The 19,877-nt window shown below is 40.1% G+C and overlaps 1 protein-coding gene across 1 annotated transcript; it reads right to left on the reverse strand.

The window, feature by feature from the left end:
• Positions 1 to 2,510: 2,510 nt before the first annotated feature.
• Positions 2,511 to 19,658, reverse strand: marchf9 (membrane-associated ring finger (C3HC4) 9). The gene is made up of 4 exons (XM_067593277.1): positions 17,415 to 19,658; positions 7,778 to 7,933; positions 4,592 to 4,784; positions 2,511 to 3,918 (listed from the first exon to the last, which is right to left on the reverse strand). Exons 1-4 carry the CDS (start codon positions 17,745 to 17,747, stop codon positions 3,587 to 3,589), a joined length of 1,014 nt encoding a protein of 337 aa, XP_067449378.1. The 5' UTR covers positions 17,748 to 19,658; the 3' UTR covers positions 2,511 to 3,586.
• Between the last annotated feature and the right edge of the window lie 219 nt (positions 19,659 to 19,877).

A 19,877-nucleotide genomic window follows, 5' to 3' on the forward strand; every position in this document is an offset into this window, starting at 1 on the left:
TGGTCCAATACAAGGAAAATGGTAAACCAGAGCAGGAGCAGCCACTGGGTGGAGACAAATGCTGACTGGTTTATATCCAGGAGGAGCTTTTGTACTGGTGGTGTGATATTTCGGGGAGAGCAGGGGAGGGCCTTTTACATTTTTCTCCTCCTGGATTTATATTTTCTTTCATTCTACATCCTTCTCCATATGAAATGAATGCCTAAAAATGACATTTATTAAATTAACAAAATAGTTACAGAGTATTTTTTGACTAATGGATTTAACTGGTTTATCACTGCAGCTCTAATCAAGAGCAGCGAGATAGAAAATACATTTTTCAGGTCTTCAGAGGCTGCTCCTGTGTGTTTTGTTGTGGAACAATTTCTACCTTTGTTGTTCTTATTTGTCCATGATGACTTCATGTAAATCCCAGCAAAGCTTTGCACAACTCAGACCTTAGCAGGTCTAATCAGACACAAAACTGACAAACACCTATATGGATAAGTCATCTATAATAATACATTATATTTAATAAGTTGATCATATATTTAGTATATTTTGAGTAAAAAGAACAATATTTCCCTCTGAAATGTAGTAGAGTAAAAGTATAAAGTAGCATAAACTGGATATACTCAAGTAAAGTACAAGTACCGTAATATTTTACTTAAGTACAGCACTTGAGTAAATGTACTTACTTACTTTCTGCCACGGTCAGTTGATCCAGATGATATGGAGTAAACTTGAGTAAACTTTTGGGGCCCCTGGAGGTCTGGAGTTGGTAGTCTAGCCTTTTAAAAGCCTTCAGTTTAATATGTGAGTTCAGGCAGACAGAACGTCAGTACAAAGTCAAGAGGTTGTGACATGTAGCACAACAAGCTAGCGATGCATGCGATGGCGTCTGCTTTACAAAGAACTACTCTCCGGAGACTGAAAACGTGATTTTTTGTTATTAGTCTTTGGAGCCTTTTCAAACAAACTACTGTGACTGTAATCTTCTTGGTGAAGAAACAAGTCACCTAGTGCAGCGTTGTGGCTCATTGACGGATTTGGATACAGACACAATACTTGTAAGTAGGATCAGTTCATTGTTGGTTTGGTTCTGCACAAGATTTGTTGACAGTCAGAAAAACATAACAAAAGGCCAGCCAAATCCTTTAAGACTGAATAACTTCCACATTCACACAGTCTGCATTCATCTGTCAACTGTGATGAACCCAAACACCTCTGCTTTCACTGTCACTGTATCCTCGTCTGTCTGTCTCACACTGCTGTAACGGCAGCGGCGGCGACTGAGAACACAACACATAAATCAGCTGCTGGATTCATTCGTGGCCACATAGGTGGTCGCCTATAGCACCAAACGAGGGAGGGGGTGCTGTGTTTTTTTCTTACCAACAGGTGTGCTTTGATGGTGGTTTGATTTTCCAAAAGCCTTACTGTTCAGTCAGTTTTCACACGACAGCCACCAAACCTCATGTGCTACCTCAAGCCACCAAACGCCATTATACGGTGTCCTGACCCCCACTTTGCCTTCTTGTCTGGAGGACTGGGAGGACTTCCTCTTCATATCTGAAGTTCTTTGACTGGAGGTTGAACTTTTTTGGGGGCTCCGATCTAAATCTTTTGGGGCTTCAATCTAAAATCTCACCCTGGGCATCAACATAAGTCAGGGCTAACCATGATACCAACCATTATAAAATGTACTATTGTAGCACAAAATTTAAGTCAGATATGTAACTTTTCAAGCCATAATTCTCTCATTAGAAAGTTAAACTATTCTGTGAAAAGAGAGATGCAGTACTAAACTTCTAAGTCAAGGAGAAGGTCCAAGGAAAGTATTCATAACCCTGATGATATTCTTGCTTTTCCATAAAATTAAAATATAAGCTTCAGCCTCCCTCTTCACCCTTCTAATCTTTGTACTGTCCCTTACTTTCAGGGTTTGAAATTATAGTGTATATAGTGGATTTATATTTTTTTTAACTTCATCTTTTGTGACATACTTACTTTTATAAGTTATTGCAGGAATGTGAACAGTTCTGTTGTGCAAAGGAATCTAAAAACGACAGTCAGAACTATAAAAACTGTAAAAACTGATTTATGCCTACAATTAACAATTATTTCCATTACCTATTAATCTGCAGATTACTGTCTCGATTACTCTGTTAACTGGTGAGGCTATAAAATGTCAGAAAATTGTGAAAAATGCCCATCACAGTCTTCAAATGTCTTGTTTTCATCCAATTAACAGTCCTGAACTCAAACATATTCAGATAAAAATGATATAAAACAAAAAAAAAGCAGGAATTGTCTTTGCAGCCACTTGGATCAAGATGCATTTCAGACAGATTGAACAGGTTAATAAATGAAAGAAAAAAAAACTATTGAAAATAATGAACGTCCCATTTTATTTCCCTAAAGAAAAGTTACCTCACGACATTTTTCACACCAGAAAACAAACGACACACACCCGACCACACCGTGCACGCTTCGATCAACAAACGGGGTTTAAAGAAGAGACCGAGTGAGACTGAGTAGTCAGAGATCATTTGATCCCCATTTTTAATCCAATAGTTTTACTTATTATCAAATCTGAATCAGCACACATCAGCAACAATCTGTATTTTAGCTGAAATAGCTGTAACACACTGCCATTTGTCACGTTGACAAAAAGTTGGTGCAATGAAATCAGATGTTTCTAAAGTGTTTATTTTTGGCAAGCACCATTCGAAATAGAGCAAATTTGTCATGTGCTTATGTTTATGTGATGAAGAATAAAATTATATACCCATGCAAAATTCCCTGTGAAATGTACATACGTATCTTTATTGCAGAAAGGTTAAGTGTCACTGAAATCTTGTTGATTTCTTTTTTCTTTTTTTTTTTTTCCTTTTTTTTTCTCTTTTATTTTAACTTATTGTTCTGTTGTTGTCACCTCTGTGTTTCTCTCATGTTTGTTTGTTTCAGTTTTCGGTCTATTTCCCAGCATTGGTTAGCTTGTAGAAATTTTTTTTTTAAAGATCATTATACATAGTTTGTCTTGGAAATGCTTGGCATGTATGGAGTTACATGATTTCCTCTAAAATCATACATCCGTACAAAAAATCAAAGTGAGTAAAAAACAGAACCAAAAAAAAAAAAAAGAAAGAGATACAAATCAAACCGAGAGGATCAAATCAAAGAGAAATGTCTCTGTGCATCCTGATATTGAACTGGAAAAAACGTCTCATCGTCTTGGTTTAGGTTATAAAGCCTGTTTACACCCCCTCCCCTCCCCTCCAACCCCAACCTCCCCCCTTCTCCCCCTCACAATTCATGTTTGATGTCTTTTAATGCTTTTTCGTCCTTATTTTCATCAGTTCTTTAATTATTGAAAAGGAGCATCTGGCTTCCTTTTGTTGTACGAAACAAGAGGAAAAATCCTCTAGTGTGTGTGCTGTCTGTTGATGCTCCGGGCATCACTCAGCTCCTCGCAGGGCTCTTGTTGCCAACATGAGTCTTTAGTTTTTTTTTTAATTTCAGGTCCGTTAAGTCCCTCCACTCATTTACATCTGGACAAAAAAAAAAGGTTTTTTCCTCCCATCGCGCACACCGACTCCCCGACTCATACAGTGGTGACCCTCATCACCACCTCCCGGTTGGCGGCGGCGCTGATCCGCGGGTCGTTGGGCCGCAGTTGACTCAGGATGTGCAAGATGGTGTATCCACAGTGGTGGTTCAGAATAGTTCTTAGCCTCCTGCTCTGTCGCCCGGCGCTGCTGCTGGCTAGGCCGTGGGGGTTCCCGCGAGAGCCACGAGCTCCCGCCTTGCTGCTCGAACTCACCGGGTCGCCCAAGTCCTTTGATTTCTCGTAGTTCAGTACTTTCCACTGCTGATTGACAGCCTGCCATCGTTTGAAGATTCGATACACCGATGATCCCTCGTGGATGATGAGGCCTGGGCGGAAAGAAGAAGAAGAAGCAGGGTGAAGGGCAGTGCATGAAATCCAATGAATTCCCACTGCTTTACATCAAATATTACGCTAAAAAAAAAAAAAGAGGGGGGCCTGCGAGCTGCAATCTGCATCGTAGGTAGGAACTTTCCATCTCGCCTGTGGATGAGAATAGACAGTTGGCAATAATCACAGTGCAGATATCTGATGCCATCTGTTCTCAGTGTTGTCTTACACAGGCAACTCAATATCACACAAGAACAGTCGACCAGGTTGCTCCTAGAAAAACAGTCTCTTGTACTCTGCGACATCATCAGAATTTGCTTGGCTTTTAGTTTAGTTGTCATCTCCTACCTATGCACCATCTGCCTATTTAGTTTGCTTTTCTGTGTAATTTTGCATGACCTTAACCATCAACAGAATGTGAGCTGAATATTAGTTTGTCATGCATAATGCAGCCTATTAATATTTTTTTGTTGTTGCAGAGTACATCCTGTTTTTCTTTGCTGTCCCTGTTGTTGCATAATGCATCCGTCTGTGCTCTGTCACCTAAGTCTTCTAACTTTATATTTTCATGCGCTACTCCTTCACAGTTCATCTATTACCGCTGCTCGTAAACATATTATCTTTGCACATTTCAGCGTTTGTTTCGCTGTCTTCGTCCGCTCTGTCTTTTACCTATGCAGACGATATCCATGAAGCCGTACATGCCGTAGCAGATTTGGAAGAGCAGGTCCTGACGTTGCCACTTGGCCGACGGGCTGAGGGAGGACCAGATGAGCCAGGAGATGCTGGCGATGAGGAACAGGGAACCCAGAATAATGGCCGCTATCTGCACCTTCTCTATCACCGTCAGAGAGATGGCCTGCCACTGGAGAGGAGAGAAAACATCTACATCAGGGGTGGAAGAAGAACTCAAATACTTAATTTAAGTACAAGTATGAGTATAAATGGTATAAATGGAGTGTTATTCTGTTTAATGTGTTTTTATCGGTTATGCTGTATCCTCTTACATGTACTTTGATGCTGTGTTTGTTCTTTTAACCTGCCGAGGGGCTGCAGATGATTAATTATTGTTAATTAATGTGTGTTTTCTCTATAAATAAACAAATAAATAAATAAAACAAGTAAAAGTTCAGCATTCATAATGATAAACAAAAGTATTATCAGTAAAATGTGCTCAAAGTACTGAAGTAAAAGTACTTGTTCTGAAGATATTTGATCCTGTGTGACTGATATATGAGTATAAATGAGATTTTTTTAACATTAGATCGTTAACACAGATGCAGCAGTGTGTAAACAGCATGTTACTGTTATAGCTGGTCGAGGTGGAGCTAGTTTGAACTACTTTAAAGTCAGTTTTGGTATTTTAATCCAGCGGTTCTCAACTTAAGCGTCACAAGAGAAATCTGAAGGGACGTGAGATGATTAATGGGTTTTATCATTTTGTCGTCCTGTTTTTCCAGACTGTAACTTTGCTGTCTTGTTCTATTCCTTCCTCTGTTGCTCTTCTGAGGTTTCTTACATTTTTTCTCTGTTAAAGGTGTTTTTTTTAGAGAGGTTTTCTTTATCTGAATCGAGGGTCTAAGAGCAGAGGATGTGGTATGTTGTACAGATTGTAAAGCCCCCTTGAGGCAAATTTGTGGTTTGTGATATTTGGCATATAAATAAAAAAATGAATTGACTTAATGGGAGATAAAAGAAGAAAAAACAAAGCTCTGCTTCACAAATGTGTACAAATGTTTTGGACTTTTCTCTAATCTTTTCCTTTTTTTGTAAAGTATTGGATAATTTTACCTCTTTAGGCCTCAAACAGTTATTTAAATGAAACCATGTGAGAACACCTGAAACGCCCCAAAACACCGCTTTTGTCGTCCAGGATCATGAGGGTACCACATGTTTAATCTTTGATAATATATTTTAAAAGCTTATCATGATGATTTTTTAAATGGAAAATCTTAAGATGAGAAGTATAGTGACTGTAGCAGAGTAAAAAGTGCATTATTTCTGTCTGAAATGTGCAAATATCTCAAAATTGTACTTAAGTACAGTTACTTTCCACCGCTGGTCTACATTATAACTAACAAATCCACATATATGAGTAGAATTACATTAAATAACAATACAATATCCCATATACGAGACAAATCTATCAACACATCAACAACACTGATACACAGACCCTAACAAATGTCAAACACAACACACAGACAGCCTCCTCTCAATAGGTTTTAGATCTATTGGCCGCCTCTGAGAAGGAGGGCAGAAGGACGGTGACGCAGAGGGAAAATGTGTCAGCACAATATGGCAAACAGTCTTCACACCACAGCGACGGCCCGAGATTTGTTCTAGCAAAGAGCGCCAGGTCTGCTGCCTGAGCGCAGACTGCGGCAGCGTTTTTCCATGTTGTATATGTTATGAAATGTCTCCCCCCCCCCCCCTCCATGTGATAAGATCTCCCTGCTTGAATCGCTCATGAATTTTAAAGAGTGACCCCCCATCAGAGCGTGACAGCGCCCCTGCATGTTGAGAAGTTTACATATTCACACTCTATCGCCATCTTGTTGACTCGATTGTTTATCAGAGAGCATGTTTTGTAAAAAAGCGATCGATGAGGAGACTTCTGCACACCGCTGAGCCAAAACCGAGCTGAGTTGAGCTGAGCTGAGCCATGCTGTGCTCTGCTGGCCTTGTTTGTGAGTTGAATCCCATGTGCGCTGTGAGTCAGATTCATCTGGATGGGCACAGTATCAGTGCTGCAGCTTTTTAGTTCAAATTCTGCAAGAGTGATGATCCAAGAGGGGAGTGTGGAGCCTTGTTTTCCAAAAGAGTTTCTCTTTTTTTTTTTTTTTTTGCTAAAATCTGCAACCCCACAGACTAGAGGGTGTTTATGTATGTGTGTGTTTTTTTATGAGGACAAATTTGAGTTTTAGACCTTAGGAGTGAGGACATTTTTTGGACAGTGAGGACATTACGGTCAGTCCTCACTTTGGGACACACATTAAAATGACTGTTTGAGGATTAAGACTTGGTTTTAAGGTTAGAATAAGGTTTAGGTTCAGTTTAGAGAAGGTGTTGGGCTCAAGCATTCAGCTGTGACGGTCAAAGTTAGTGTAAAGGGCATGTCGAGCTGCAATGATTAGTTCATTAATCAATTAGCTGGTCAACAGAACTATTTTGATAATAGATTAATCATTTTATTTTTCTATTTTCTCATTCAATCTACTCATATATGAATACTTTCTAGTTTATTTAGTCCTCTATGATAATAAACCAACTAACTAACTAACTAACTAACTAGCTTTGAGTTTTGGACTGTTGGTCTGGACAAAAGAAACATTTTAGGATGTCATCTTGCAGTTTGCTACCATTTTCTGATACTGTAAAGCCCAAATTAACCGAGAAAATAATCAACAGATTCACTGATGATGAAAATAACTGATAGTTGCAGCCCATTCCCTTAGGGTTGCAACTAACGACTAGTTTCATTATGGATGAATAAATGCATGAATGAATGCATTATGTCAATAAACCTCCTCACAAGTATAGAAGTACAAACATGTAAGTGTGTGTAGCAGGTATTACTCATGTTTAGGGGACATAAATCTGTTTATTCACATTGTCACATTGTGGCGACTCGTCTCACTTTTGGGGACAAAAAATAACATAAACGTCCCCCATGACGTAAATCAGTAAATTTTAGGATGAAGACTTGGATTAAGGTGAAGGGTTAGAGTAACGGTTAGGATGAGTCTCCAGGAAAATCATGTAGGTCAATGTAATGTCCTCTGAAGAGACGGAAACACGAATGTGTGTGTGTCGGTGTGTGTGTGTGTGTGTGTGTGTGTGTGTGTGTGATGTTACCTGCAGAGGGTTTTTGGTGCTGATGGCCAGGACCTGGTACTTGAAGTAGCAGAGCTCACAGCTCCAGGAGCCCCTCTCGCTGATCCAGCGGATGAGGCAGGGCTGATGGGTGCAGCGCACGGAGCCGTCACAGCGGCAGGGGCTCAACAGCTCCCCCTGCAGGACAAGACAAGGAAACACAGCAACATTAATTAAAACGTATTTATATTTATGCATCTGGCCTGATCTCTACTAGGGAAATAAAACACCCCTCCCCGAAGGGTATTAAACTGGGACAACTCCACTTAAAGAATAGAAACATTTTGGGAAACAGGCTGATTGGCTTTCTGGCGAAGAATTAGATGAGAAGATTGATACAACCCTCCTATTGGAAAGCGGTATTGATTTTCTCACCTCACTCTTTGCCAGAAGGGGAATGGGCATATTTTGCAAAATGTTGAACTGTTCCTTTAATATATTAATAACTAAAAGAGGCAAAGCATCAGGAACATGAGATGAAGTGAGCAGATTTAAACATTTAATATCTCAACAAATCATTATTTTTCACAATGTGCGCCACCAAAACGCACATTAAAAGTGAGCTTTAAGTGTCTTTAATTGTTACAGCTCAGTTAATTGTGGAGGAACCAACAATGAAGTGTGAGCAGAACTGATCATATTAGTAACATTGCAAACCGTAAACAGGAAACATGTTTCTTCTCATTACACTAATTAGTGCAACAAGTGGCAACGTGTGATACTGAGCTTGCATCACATTGAGATCTGACTCTATATGACACATTTCATTTTCACTCTCGTTATTATGTGGAATAAAGGAGTGAGTGTGATCTTTGTGAGAGATAAATAATCAATCACTAATAAGATCTACACAGAGGCGTCGTGCAAATTGAGGTTTTGCGTTAACCGCAGCGTGAGGTATGAATCACCCAGTGGTTTTCAATCCTGATCCAGGAGCACCTCTGCCCTGCATGTTTGAGATGTTTCCCTCCTCCAACGCACCTGATTCAAATGATCATCAAACTCTGCAGAAGCCTGATAACGAGCCGTTCATTTGAATCAAAGGAAACATCTAAAACATGCAGGACATTTGTTAAACAGGACGTGCATTTGTAAAACTACTTAGAGCTTCAGAATCTAAAGTAACTTTAACCCACAACTAATTAACATATTAGCTTGTTGTCCTTTGCTATTATTAGAAGCTAAAGTATTATTTTTGTCCGAACAAACAAGCAGCACTGAAACACTTCCTATACAACAGGGGATGGACATAATGAGATTTATTAAATATTGCCAGTAAAACTTCATGTTTGTGAGCTTAAATAATCAACAGTGCTGTGAGCTAACCAGCTAAATGAGTTTAAAGCCTTTCCTCTAACATTTTCTTGTCAAATATTGCTGCTAAATGCAATATACTGTTAATAAAGTGTCATTTAATTATAATTCTAGATAGGAGGAGAGATAGAGTTACTGATAGGGGGACGGTTTGATCATAATCATAGAAGAAAAAGCAGTAACTAGTGTGAACATTAATATATGAGTTGTGAAACTACATGTTATGCATTAACTATACGATCCACATAAATTGTGTTTCTCAAAAATGTCTCTCATGGGAAACTATTACAGAAATATGAATGTCGTCTTCTGCATAAAGGAAATGCATCTCTATGACCCGCGCACACATGAAACACATCTCTGTGATGTATTGTAACTATTTCGATCTGTTCAGAGCTCACAAGGGTAAGAATGAGGAGAAAAAATCAACATCAAAATACCCTCGCCTGCCTTAATAATTCTCATCCAGTCCCTAAGAGACAAGCTAATGTGGCTTTTGGACTCTGTCTCTTCAGCTCCACGTCAGCACCTGAAGCCTGCTGGCTCGTTCGCCACATTCAGGCTGTCACCATCAATCAAAGTCAAACATCCATTTTGTCAGAAGGCTTAAAATTTGACGGCACATTTTGCATCAGGGCCTCATTTCACTGAATGAAAAGCAAAAAAAAAAAAAACCCTCTGCAGTGTCAAACCTGTGCATCGAAAATGAATGAAACGCTTTTAAAATAACAGTGTCGGGGGTAAAAAAAAAAAATCAGTATGAATCATTAGTAGATCAATGAATGGTCACAGCTTGACGCGGGGCCCAGTTGGCGAAGGGGCATGTTAGCACTCTGCAACACCAGCGGGGGAGCGAGGCGGCTTCAAGGGCAGCCAGGTGAAGGAGAGAAGAGCTGCTGCTGCTGCTGAAGCCTGAGTGAACTCAGCCAACCTCTCAAACAAACTACAACTCTCAGCTAACATAAACACATCTCAGAGACATCAAAGATACATATTGACTGCGTTTAGGTGGTAGAGTTCACTTCAGAGCTGTTAAGGATCAGCCTGGCAAGTTTCTATATTTTCTTATTGGCATCGAATCTCATGTGCAGAGCCAAACAAACAATGAATTCATCCTACTTACAAGTATTGTGTGTGTGTATCCAAAGCCAATATATCTTATTCCTCTGTGCTGTAGACCTCTGTTGTTGTTGTCCAAAAAACGATTAAAAACACATCAGTGAGTCACACCGCTGCACCGGGTGACGTATTCCTTCATTATGAAGATTACGATGACGTTAGTTTGTTTGGAAATGGCTCCGAAGAAATAAACAAATCACATTTTCAGTCTCTGGAGAGTAGTTCTGTGTAAGACGGGCGACACTGAGCATGTGCGGGATCACAGCTCCATTTACAGAGCTTTGCTAGCTTGTTGTGTTGCATATCACAACCTCTATTATACAATGTAGCACAAAATATATCAGTTCATTGTTGGTTTGGCTCTGCAGATGAGATTTGTTGACAATAAGAAAAACATGGAAGCCGTCAGCTTTATCCTTTGAATTCAAAGGATGTGACTTTGAAAAGCATAAACTGTTTGTAAAAGTCAAATTAAAAGAATATTTTGACATTTTGTATTTAAATATGACACTAGAGAAGGAGATGGTTAGTGTAGCATAAAGACTGACTCAAAAAAATGACTCAAAACATTTAATCCATTATCAAAATAATTGGCGATTAACATTCTGTCTATTGAGTGTTAGTGGACTTTTAATCGGACTAATTAATCAGTGAAGAAGATTGAGAAGATTTTACTTCTAAAGAACCTACTACTAAAGATGTACAACTGTCATTTAATCAAGAAGTAATCAATACAGTCTATGAATTATCAGTAAATATTGAAAAATGCCAGTTATAAGTTCAAGTAGATGAATTCAAACGTCTTGTTTTGTTCAACCAAGAGTCCAAAACCCAAAGATATGCAGTTTCCTGTCATATATAACAAGAAAAGCAGCAAATTCATTACATTTTTGCCATTTTTGGTTGAAAAATGACTAAAACCTGACTAAAATAAGTTTCTGTTGGTTGACTAATTGCCTCATTGTTTCAACGCTTAAGTGTTTATCAATCTTCTTGTCTGACTCTCAGCAAGAAAGCGAATAAGCATAAAATGTCTAAAACTAAACCAAAACTATTCCTTTAAGTACTTTTTTACTTTGTAGTGACTAAAAATATGGTGGAAATCACCTTCACAGTAATAAAAACAGCAGATTAAAATCAGCTGATATGTGTTTGCTCTGTTTTGTGTGCAGATTTCCAAACTAACTGACATCAGCGCTGAGCTAAATCATCAGTTTACAAATGGTGACTCATAAAATGCTTCAGAATATGTTTCACCTGCCAGAGATTTACCTGTTTAATCAACACGGGGTTTATGCACCAGAGAACTACTTCGCCGACACAAATATGCTTCATATTTTTTCTGTCCGTCCGCACTCTGTCTTTCCCCCCATCTGGCTCGTTTGACCTTCCCTCTTATAATAAAATACTTCAAGTGTCCCCACCGCATAAAAGATGCGGTTCGGAGGATGAGCCACATGCCACTCATAAACTTTAAAACAAGTTGCCTGCTGACATTATAAAGATAAGACGGAGAAGGTCAGAAGTATATGAGGAACTAAATAAAAACAATATGAAAGCAAACATTTCTAAAATGTCAAGCTGTCGTTGAAGTGTCTGTGTGTATAACGAGGAAACATATTCAGACTGGGATGAGAATGTTAATGTCACAAACAACTAAAACAAAATAAAAACAGAGAGCTTTAAAATCTCTGGATATGATTTTAAAACAACCAACAGGAAACGCAAAACGTGTGACGACCGACAATTCAGACCAGTGAAATAGATCAAATTTAGATGTAAATGAAGCTGCTTTTAACTTCTATTCTGCTCACATCTGGAACAAACTACCTGAAGATCTCAGACTAGAGACGACGCTGAATACCTTTAAATCTAAATTAAACACGCATCTGTTTGCTGTGACTTTTAATTACATCTTAAAGCTCTATTGTTCTTTTGCATTATGTAAATGTGCTACACAAATTAACTTGCCTAAATATTTGTGTTTAGGGAGGAAAATAAACACACATATATGATTACAGATTGGTGTGAGGCTGAACTTTAGTACATTTTTTTGTCACAATAATCAATAAACTACAAGCTACAACAGACCTGAACACCACATGCTCCACTTACACCAAAGATTCAGGCTGTGAAAACTGGTTAGTAAATGAGTAGAGAAGTCCAGTTGGTTGTTATTGTAACCGTGACGATGAGGGTCTCCTGACCTTATGGAAGTAGTGGCCTAATTTTAAACCCAAACCACAATGTTTCCTTAATCTTAAAGCGCATATATTAATATTTTTTATTATAACAATGTATGAAATGACACTGTGTGATATCAGATGCCTTGCTTGTGGTGATGAACATATAGATTTGATTTACAATTCAATAAAACTCCTTATTTATCTTGTACTGGCCCTTTATGCAGCCCCTCAGTTCAGCTTCTGTCTGAAACAGGCCGTTTTAGCCCCTGTCTCTTTAAGGCCCCCCTCCCGATGTGCCCGCTCTGTTCTGATTGGTTAACCCCCAGAAGCTGCCTCTTGGCGACTCGGGAGGCAAAACAAACTCTTCTTTCTCTTGTCTTTTACTCGAAATGGAAACTTCTCAAATATATTCGTACATGTTCAAGTGGACAACGTGAACAACCTTAACAGACGGCCGTTTGTGAGCACGCCCAAACAATACGATGTCATCACGAGGAGGAAGTAGAGGTAACACTTCAAACGACTTTTTTACTTTCAGGGGGCAATTTCACATAAGTTAACTTCAAGTTTTGGAGCTTTGACCATGTTTAACACAGACATCTGACATCAGAACAGTATAAAAATAACATAAAATCATAAGAACATTACATCCACTTTAACAAAATATGTATTTTAACCCAAACTATGATCTAAACCTAGTAAAAACTTAACCTCAACTTTAACCACAGCGTTGTCATATCATAAAACATGTTTATTTTTCAAATGTGATTTGAACAGTTTTGGAAAGCAAAGGCAAATGATGTTGTCCTGCTGAAATTCATGGACAAACAATATTTCCTGACATTTAAATGAAGAAGGTTCGAAAATAAGTTTGGTAACCACTGATTTAGATAATCTCTCTCATCCACAGCTAGAATGAAGAGGAGCCTTTTCTGGAGCTGCTCCTTAGATGATAAAAGGAGACCATATTTTAGACACCCAACGAGCAGGGACTTTCTCTGAATATAGCTGTGAAATAAAATGTATTAATATGTAAAAACTTGTGCTTTTTGCATTCATGAATTAAATGCCAACAGAGCAATTCTTCAAAGTATCTCCTGAGTTCATCCAAAAGTTCAAGATTCAAACTCTGCAGGAGCGTCGTTTGATGTTCTCGAGTATCAATCATCCTGCTCAAGATCACAGGACTGACATGAGTGAATTTAGTTTTGGGAAACCAAAGTGAAGGTGTGAAAGATGCTTTTGATGTACGGAAGTTGAATAATGACAAAAAAAAATACGATTGCTTTTGGGTGAAAACTGTGTATCTCCAAAACAGAAAAACCTCTGAAAAATCAGCCTTGTTGTTCAGCTTCATGCAGTCTGTTGAAGATGCTCTACAAACCAGGTACAATTCAAAGCATTTAAATGAATAAGAATCAGATGTACGAGGTTATCACACGACACTGATATGACACAGATAACAATATTAAAGATGAGCTGCTAAGGGTTTTTAATAAGCTAAAGTTAATAATGCTTTTATAGCGGAGATGTGATAACCCTGCAGGGCAAATAAGAAGACATGAAATCCTCGATCAAATTCAAATTTATCAAACTCAATTGCATTTAACTAAATGAAAATGGAAGTAAAACATGTTTTTGGCGAAATGCTTCTTTTTCCATTTGCACATTCTCTCATTTGAGAGTAACAGGCTGAGATATAAAAGGTCACATCTGGACGAGCAGGATGTCCTCATGCTCAGATAAAACTAGAAAATGAATTGACAAACTGTGTTTGAACAAACAATGAAGTGAACTGTAAATTTAACCTACTTCCAGATTTGAGGTTTTTCCTATTGTCAGTAAATCCCATGAAAAGACCAAAACTAACAATGTGTTAGATCATCTCTCAACACTTTCTGACTTCTCTACCCCAATCCCACTGCTTCCTACTAAATCTTTAACAAACAGCTCACAAATATATCGTTTCAGTTTTAGAAAATGCTGAATAACTTCTTCAAGCAGCTGGGCACTGTGGTTTTTAGTGGATATTAATCAAACAGGAGGAGATAGTGCATTTGTTAGGGACTATTTTCAGCTGCGGATGAATACACATTTGGTTCTAGTGAGTATTTCTGGCAGCAATGTGGGACTGAGTCAAAGTAAATACAATGTCCATGTTCATCATAATGAAGGAACACATCACACAGTGCAACAGTGACTCATTGATGTGTTTTAACAGTTTCTGGCAAAGAGGAATGACACAACGTCTACATTAAGCCGGCTAAATTCTAAAAACGCTGTTTTCGTGCAAAAACGACAAGCGTCCACACCAGGTGTTTCAGCACTTCTGAAAATATGCTGTCCACATTAAAACACCAAAACAGGTAATTTCTCCTCCTACTGGGCATGAACGGAGGAGAGATGAGCAAGTCAGCAACAGAGAACCAGCGAAGAAGAAACAGTATACTGTTACCGTTTCTGCTGTGCCTTCCTGACATTTTTACAACAGTTTTAGCGAGAGAAAGGTGGCAGAGAGCTACGATTAACTGCAAACAGGCTATAAAAGTTCCTCTTTCTTCTTCCTCCTCTTCCAATGAAATGCTGCGCTACTGTTATCTGATTTGTCACCGATATTACAACATTTCTACAAAGCTCTGTTTTCCCCGTACACACTAAAACGCCAAGCCGGCATTTTCGGATTCACACGCTGTGGAGGCTATTTTGGAAAAGCTGCGTTTTTGGGAGAGAAAAACACTGTTTTAGTCTGGACGGAGGGCCGAAACAGAGAGAAAAAGATGCATTTGTGAACTTGGCCGGCTTAGTGTGGACATTTTCCAAGATATATCAGGTTTTTGATACAGAGACGACACTTGCTAGTCAGAAGAGTCATTTGTGTTGGTCTTTTCATGGGTTTGAAAATCACCAGGATCATCCTTTAAAGACTAACAAACATAAAAGCTGTCCTACTCTTTACACACACACAAAAACACACACTTCCCTGCTTGAATGAACTGGCATGAGTTTGTCCCTTAAGGCCACTTCACAGCACATGAAGGTGTTAATTTGGTGTGTCACTAGTATGACTAAAGTAAAAAAAAAAGAGGTCTTCCTTCTCAACTGTAACCTTTAGACAAACAGTTTTTGGCGTGGAAGTTCCCCCTGAGCTGAGCAGACTGTGTGTCCCTGTGGAAACACGCTGTTGGGCACTACATGCGAAAAGGGCAGGCAGGGGTGATCAACCTCACCACCACCTCTCCGCACCCCAGCATGTTTTCGTGTATGTACTCTAAAAGTTAACACGTCCCTTCCCCTCCGGCAGGCTCTGGCACCGCTTCTGTGAATCCATTTATGTAGAATCAGCTACTGTACCATCACGCCACACACCGACACCTTTGACAGACAGCTAATAAGGATTCATACTCGGTGCGGCCCACAGAGCGAGGTGATTATATCTGTAGGTAATTGGCCCGCTGACAGCGACATGATCCTTACCCCTGTTGTGACCTGCTTGAATAATGAAATAACAATAAAATGGCAAACGTGAGCTCCCCTCCCAACCCTGCACCGGAGGAGGTATAAGACACTTTCACCTTGCACAATAAGAAAAACAAACAATAAGAGCGAGAAGCTGATGTAGTAGCGTAGTCTTCGGGTTTTCCCTCCACGCTTTGTTTGCTTTCTCTTTGTCTGTGACTAAAAGAGGCAGCTCAGAGCCATGTTGCACGATGAGTCACCTTGCCGGAGAGCCCAAAGCCCAAAACCTTTTATTAAAGGAAGATGTTTGAGTGGGCAACCTGGGTTTGATCCCTGTCTGTAACATCATACGCCTTGTATCCAAAACAAGCTTGAACTAATCTTTACTCGGTCCTGTGGCTCTCTCAGTTTACTATCTCTTACAATAGAAACTCTAAGGCAGATGTCATAAATTAGCACATGGGCTGTAATAACACTATACGCCTATCTTAGGGAAGTGACTAAATGGTAATATCCATCTGTGCTCCTACAGGATTTACAGTGTTTCTAATTATCTCAGGCTTCAGGTCTACCTGCTGAGCCAGGCGGCGCAGGTTTCAGCACATCTGGTGAGACCGGCATTTGGCCACAGACCAAAGAGATGCACTACTTATTGTTTTTGTTTGGGCTCTCGGAAGAAAAAAAAAAAAAAGAGCACCGCAAAGGGAAAAAGGAGCAGAAAATAGAAAGGCGAAAGGATGACAAATTCATTTAACTTGTCACGTATCATCATAGCTAACACCATTTTTCTGGCCGGGAACAGTGATCATCACACGATCAATAGTTGATCATCCTGTTCTGTGACACATGTGGAAAATTTAGGGGGTGGAGGTGGGGGTGGGGGTGGGGGGTTACTCTATTTGTCATTCAGCAGACCTAATTGGCTAACTTTCTTTGTTGCTATGCTGGTCCGGATACCAGATGTTTGGGAACTGCTGCCTCCCAACAACTCATAAGCTTAGATATGAAAACTGTGTTATTCAGATAACCAGATCACCAATAAACCATCTTTTCAGAATAAAAGACAATACCTCTACATGATTGTTGGAATCCTAGGCCTCAACCTAGATTGTGTTTTTTCTTTTCAAAGGAGGTAGGTGAGGGGAAGGTGGGTGGGAGAGAGAGAGAGAGAGAGAGAGAGAGAGAGGGAGAGAGAGAGAGAGGGAAGGAGATGTAGGACAGGATGGTTGTAGTAGCTCCTCTGAATCAGAGACCCTTTGTGATTTGCTGTATAACAAAAAAATCAAAATGGCAGATTTAGATGAAAGAACCAAGTGTGATTGTTAAAAAAAAAAAATAAAATAAAAAAACTTCCTCAAACCCTGCTGATGTGAAATGGTTCTCCACAGCAACCACAAAGGCTCCGTGCAGCACCATTTCTATCAGCACAAACACTGTCTGCGTCCACAGGACGTGGCATCAGCATTAAGGAGCCATTCTCTCTCTCTCTCTCTCTCTCTCTCTCTCTCTCTCTCTCTCTCTCTCTCTCTGCTGCATGTCTATACCTGCTCGGGGCCTTGGAAACAGATCCGGCACTGGGGGGTCCGCAGGCTGCTGGCGGTGCTGGCCAGAGAAACGGCGTCCAGGCCCACTTGCAGCTTTGGTTCCTTGTCCTCAAACGCCAAGCTCCGGGGCCGCGGGTCGCTGCCGTAGTACTCCTCCTCGTCATCCCGGGAATGGCAGTCGACGAAAGGCGGCCAACCGCAGCCGCCCATCCCCAGACCTCGCATGGTGGTGGACCGTCTATCTGTGTCTGAGCCGGACTGTCTCGAATCGGATCGCATAAACACCAGGACTTTCAGTTCATTAAAAAACATGCGGATCCGATACTTGAACATGTTTGGCTACATAAAGACTGAAATGAATAAATGTGTAAAAGTGTTTTTGTCTTTTCCTCTCTCCCTCTATTATAATTATTATAATTCATACACCAGATATGTTCATTTTTATTGTATTTTTTTCTGTAATACCACAACTATTAATTGGAAATCCAGAGAAATAAAGGCTCTCGCCCCACTGATGGCATGTGTGTCTAAGCCAATGCGGATGAAAGATTTTCCCCTTCAGCTGGCCGACACACTCTTTCAATATTCATTACTCAAACAACTCAGCAAATGCTGTCTATAGATACATCTTCCACCGCACCCTTAGAAAACATTACAACTTGGACAGTTTCTTGATTTCCACGGTCCATTTTTCCTCGAGGCTGCTCTAAAAGACACCCTTTTTTTTCAGACGCACACTGGGCTTGCAGCAAAAAATAGCCTACATGTTTTGCTACCCAAAGCAGAAGACTGCGAGAGAGTGGACGAGTGGAAGAGAGAGCAACACAGAGCCAGGAAACAGAAGATGGGATGTAAAATACAACGACATGCCATCCATACAGTCACATCTGGGACTCTTGTCAAGAATCATAATCCAAAAACAAAAGGAAGGGAAAGGGTGCGGAAGATGAAATGGAAGTTGATTTTGACGTTATTATAATAATATATCTGTTTTTTTTATTGTCCCTCTCAATGTAGCATCCCAAGCGTCAGATCATGGTCCATTTTCTCTCTCTCTCTCTCTCTCTCTCTCTCCCTCTCTTCCTATTTCATCTCCTTTTTGTAAAGCCTCTGGTTGATCCGCGAAGAATCCGTGCCATTCACCCCGACAATCCACGTCGAGATCAAAAACACAATCCGTGTCATTTGCATTTTTTCTTCTTCCTTCAGTAGCCTAGCTGGAAATATGGCAACACAAAAACACCCGAAAGCCCCATGTTTCCCATCCTCGCGTCGATGTCCATCAGCATTTCATCGCGAGCCAAAATACGGTAGAAAGAAAGAGAGAGGCAGAATAATAAAGGCACCCTGCGATTTTTTCTAATTGGAGAGAAAGATGGGGAAGACGCATGAAGATGTCTTCGCATCCGAGAGCAATTACACAGCAGTAATGGCATTGATTATTGGATCAGATAGATGGTGGTGATGATACTGCTGGCGCTGATTTTCCTCCTCGAAATGGTCGGCTTGGAGATTGAACCAGCAGCTACTTCCGGAATGGGGAGAAAAAAAAAACCCGGACTGTCATCCTGTAAACAAGTCGCTATTTTTCTTTAGTCATCCATCCGTCTCCGATGGGTGAAGCACCCTCTCCCAGTACTCCCAGCAGCTGGGCAGGAAAGGAGCTCCGGCTGCTTTATTATTGACCAGGCGCCGCTGTCCAGGGTGCTGATCTCCATCTGCTGACGTGTGCGCTGCGGCCACATGCACTGGGTGCCCGCGAAGTACGAACCGGACCTGAGCCTCTCTCTCTAAAAGACCTTTTCCACTACAGGAACTCTCCTATACTCTGACTGAACTTTGTACCCTCTGACCCGGGTTCTGCTTTTGTTTCCTCTGAACTGCAACTTCAGAAAAGACATGAAAATAGAGAAAATACAAGCAGTGAAGGAAACATCTTCACCAGTTTGACAACACATGTACAGCAATCAGAAAAGCTCTGAAAATGCAGAGAACACAACCAATTACAGAAAAGTATCACAAGTACAGGAAACACAAACAAATTCAGAAAACACAACCAAATACAGAAAAGCGCTGCAAATACGGAAACCCCAATCGATCAATCACAGCTGTGACAGGTTCTCCATCTCCCACCTTATGATCCTGATCTTGAAGAGGGACTCTGTGTTAAAATCTACTTTTAAGACACATGTTTTCTTTTAGTTTATGTTGAGCTCATTTGTTGTAAAGTTGTGTTTAATTAAAGGATATTTTATATTTGTCAACAAATCTCATGCAGAGCCAAACCCACAATGAATCGATCCTAGTATTGTATTGTAAATTGGAAGCTTGTTGTGCACCAAATCACAACCTCTTGACTTTGTTCTGAAATTCTTTGACTAAATAACAATACAGTACAAAGTCAAGACGTTGTGTATGTAGCACAACAAGCTAGCGATCCTGGGCATGTGCTATGGTGTCTGT

Source organism: Thunnus thynnus, chromosome 6, assembly GCF_963924715.1.
Source record: "Thunnus thynnus chromosome 6, fThuThy2.1, whole genome shotgun sequence".
Lineage (NCBI taxonomy): Eukaryota > Metazoa > Chordata > Actinopteri > Scombriformes > Scombridae > Thunnus > Thunnus thynnus.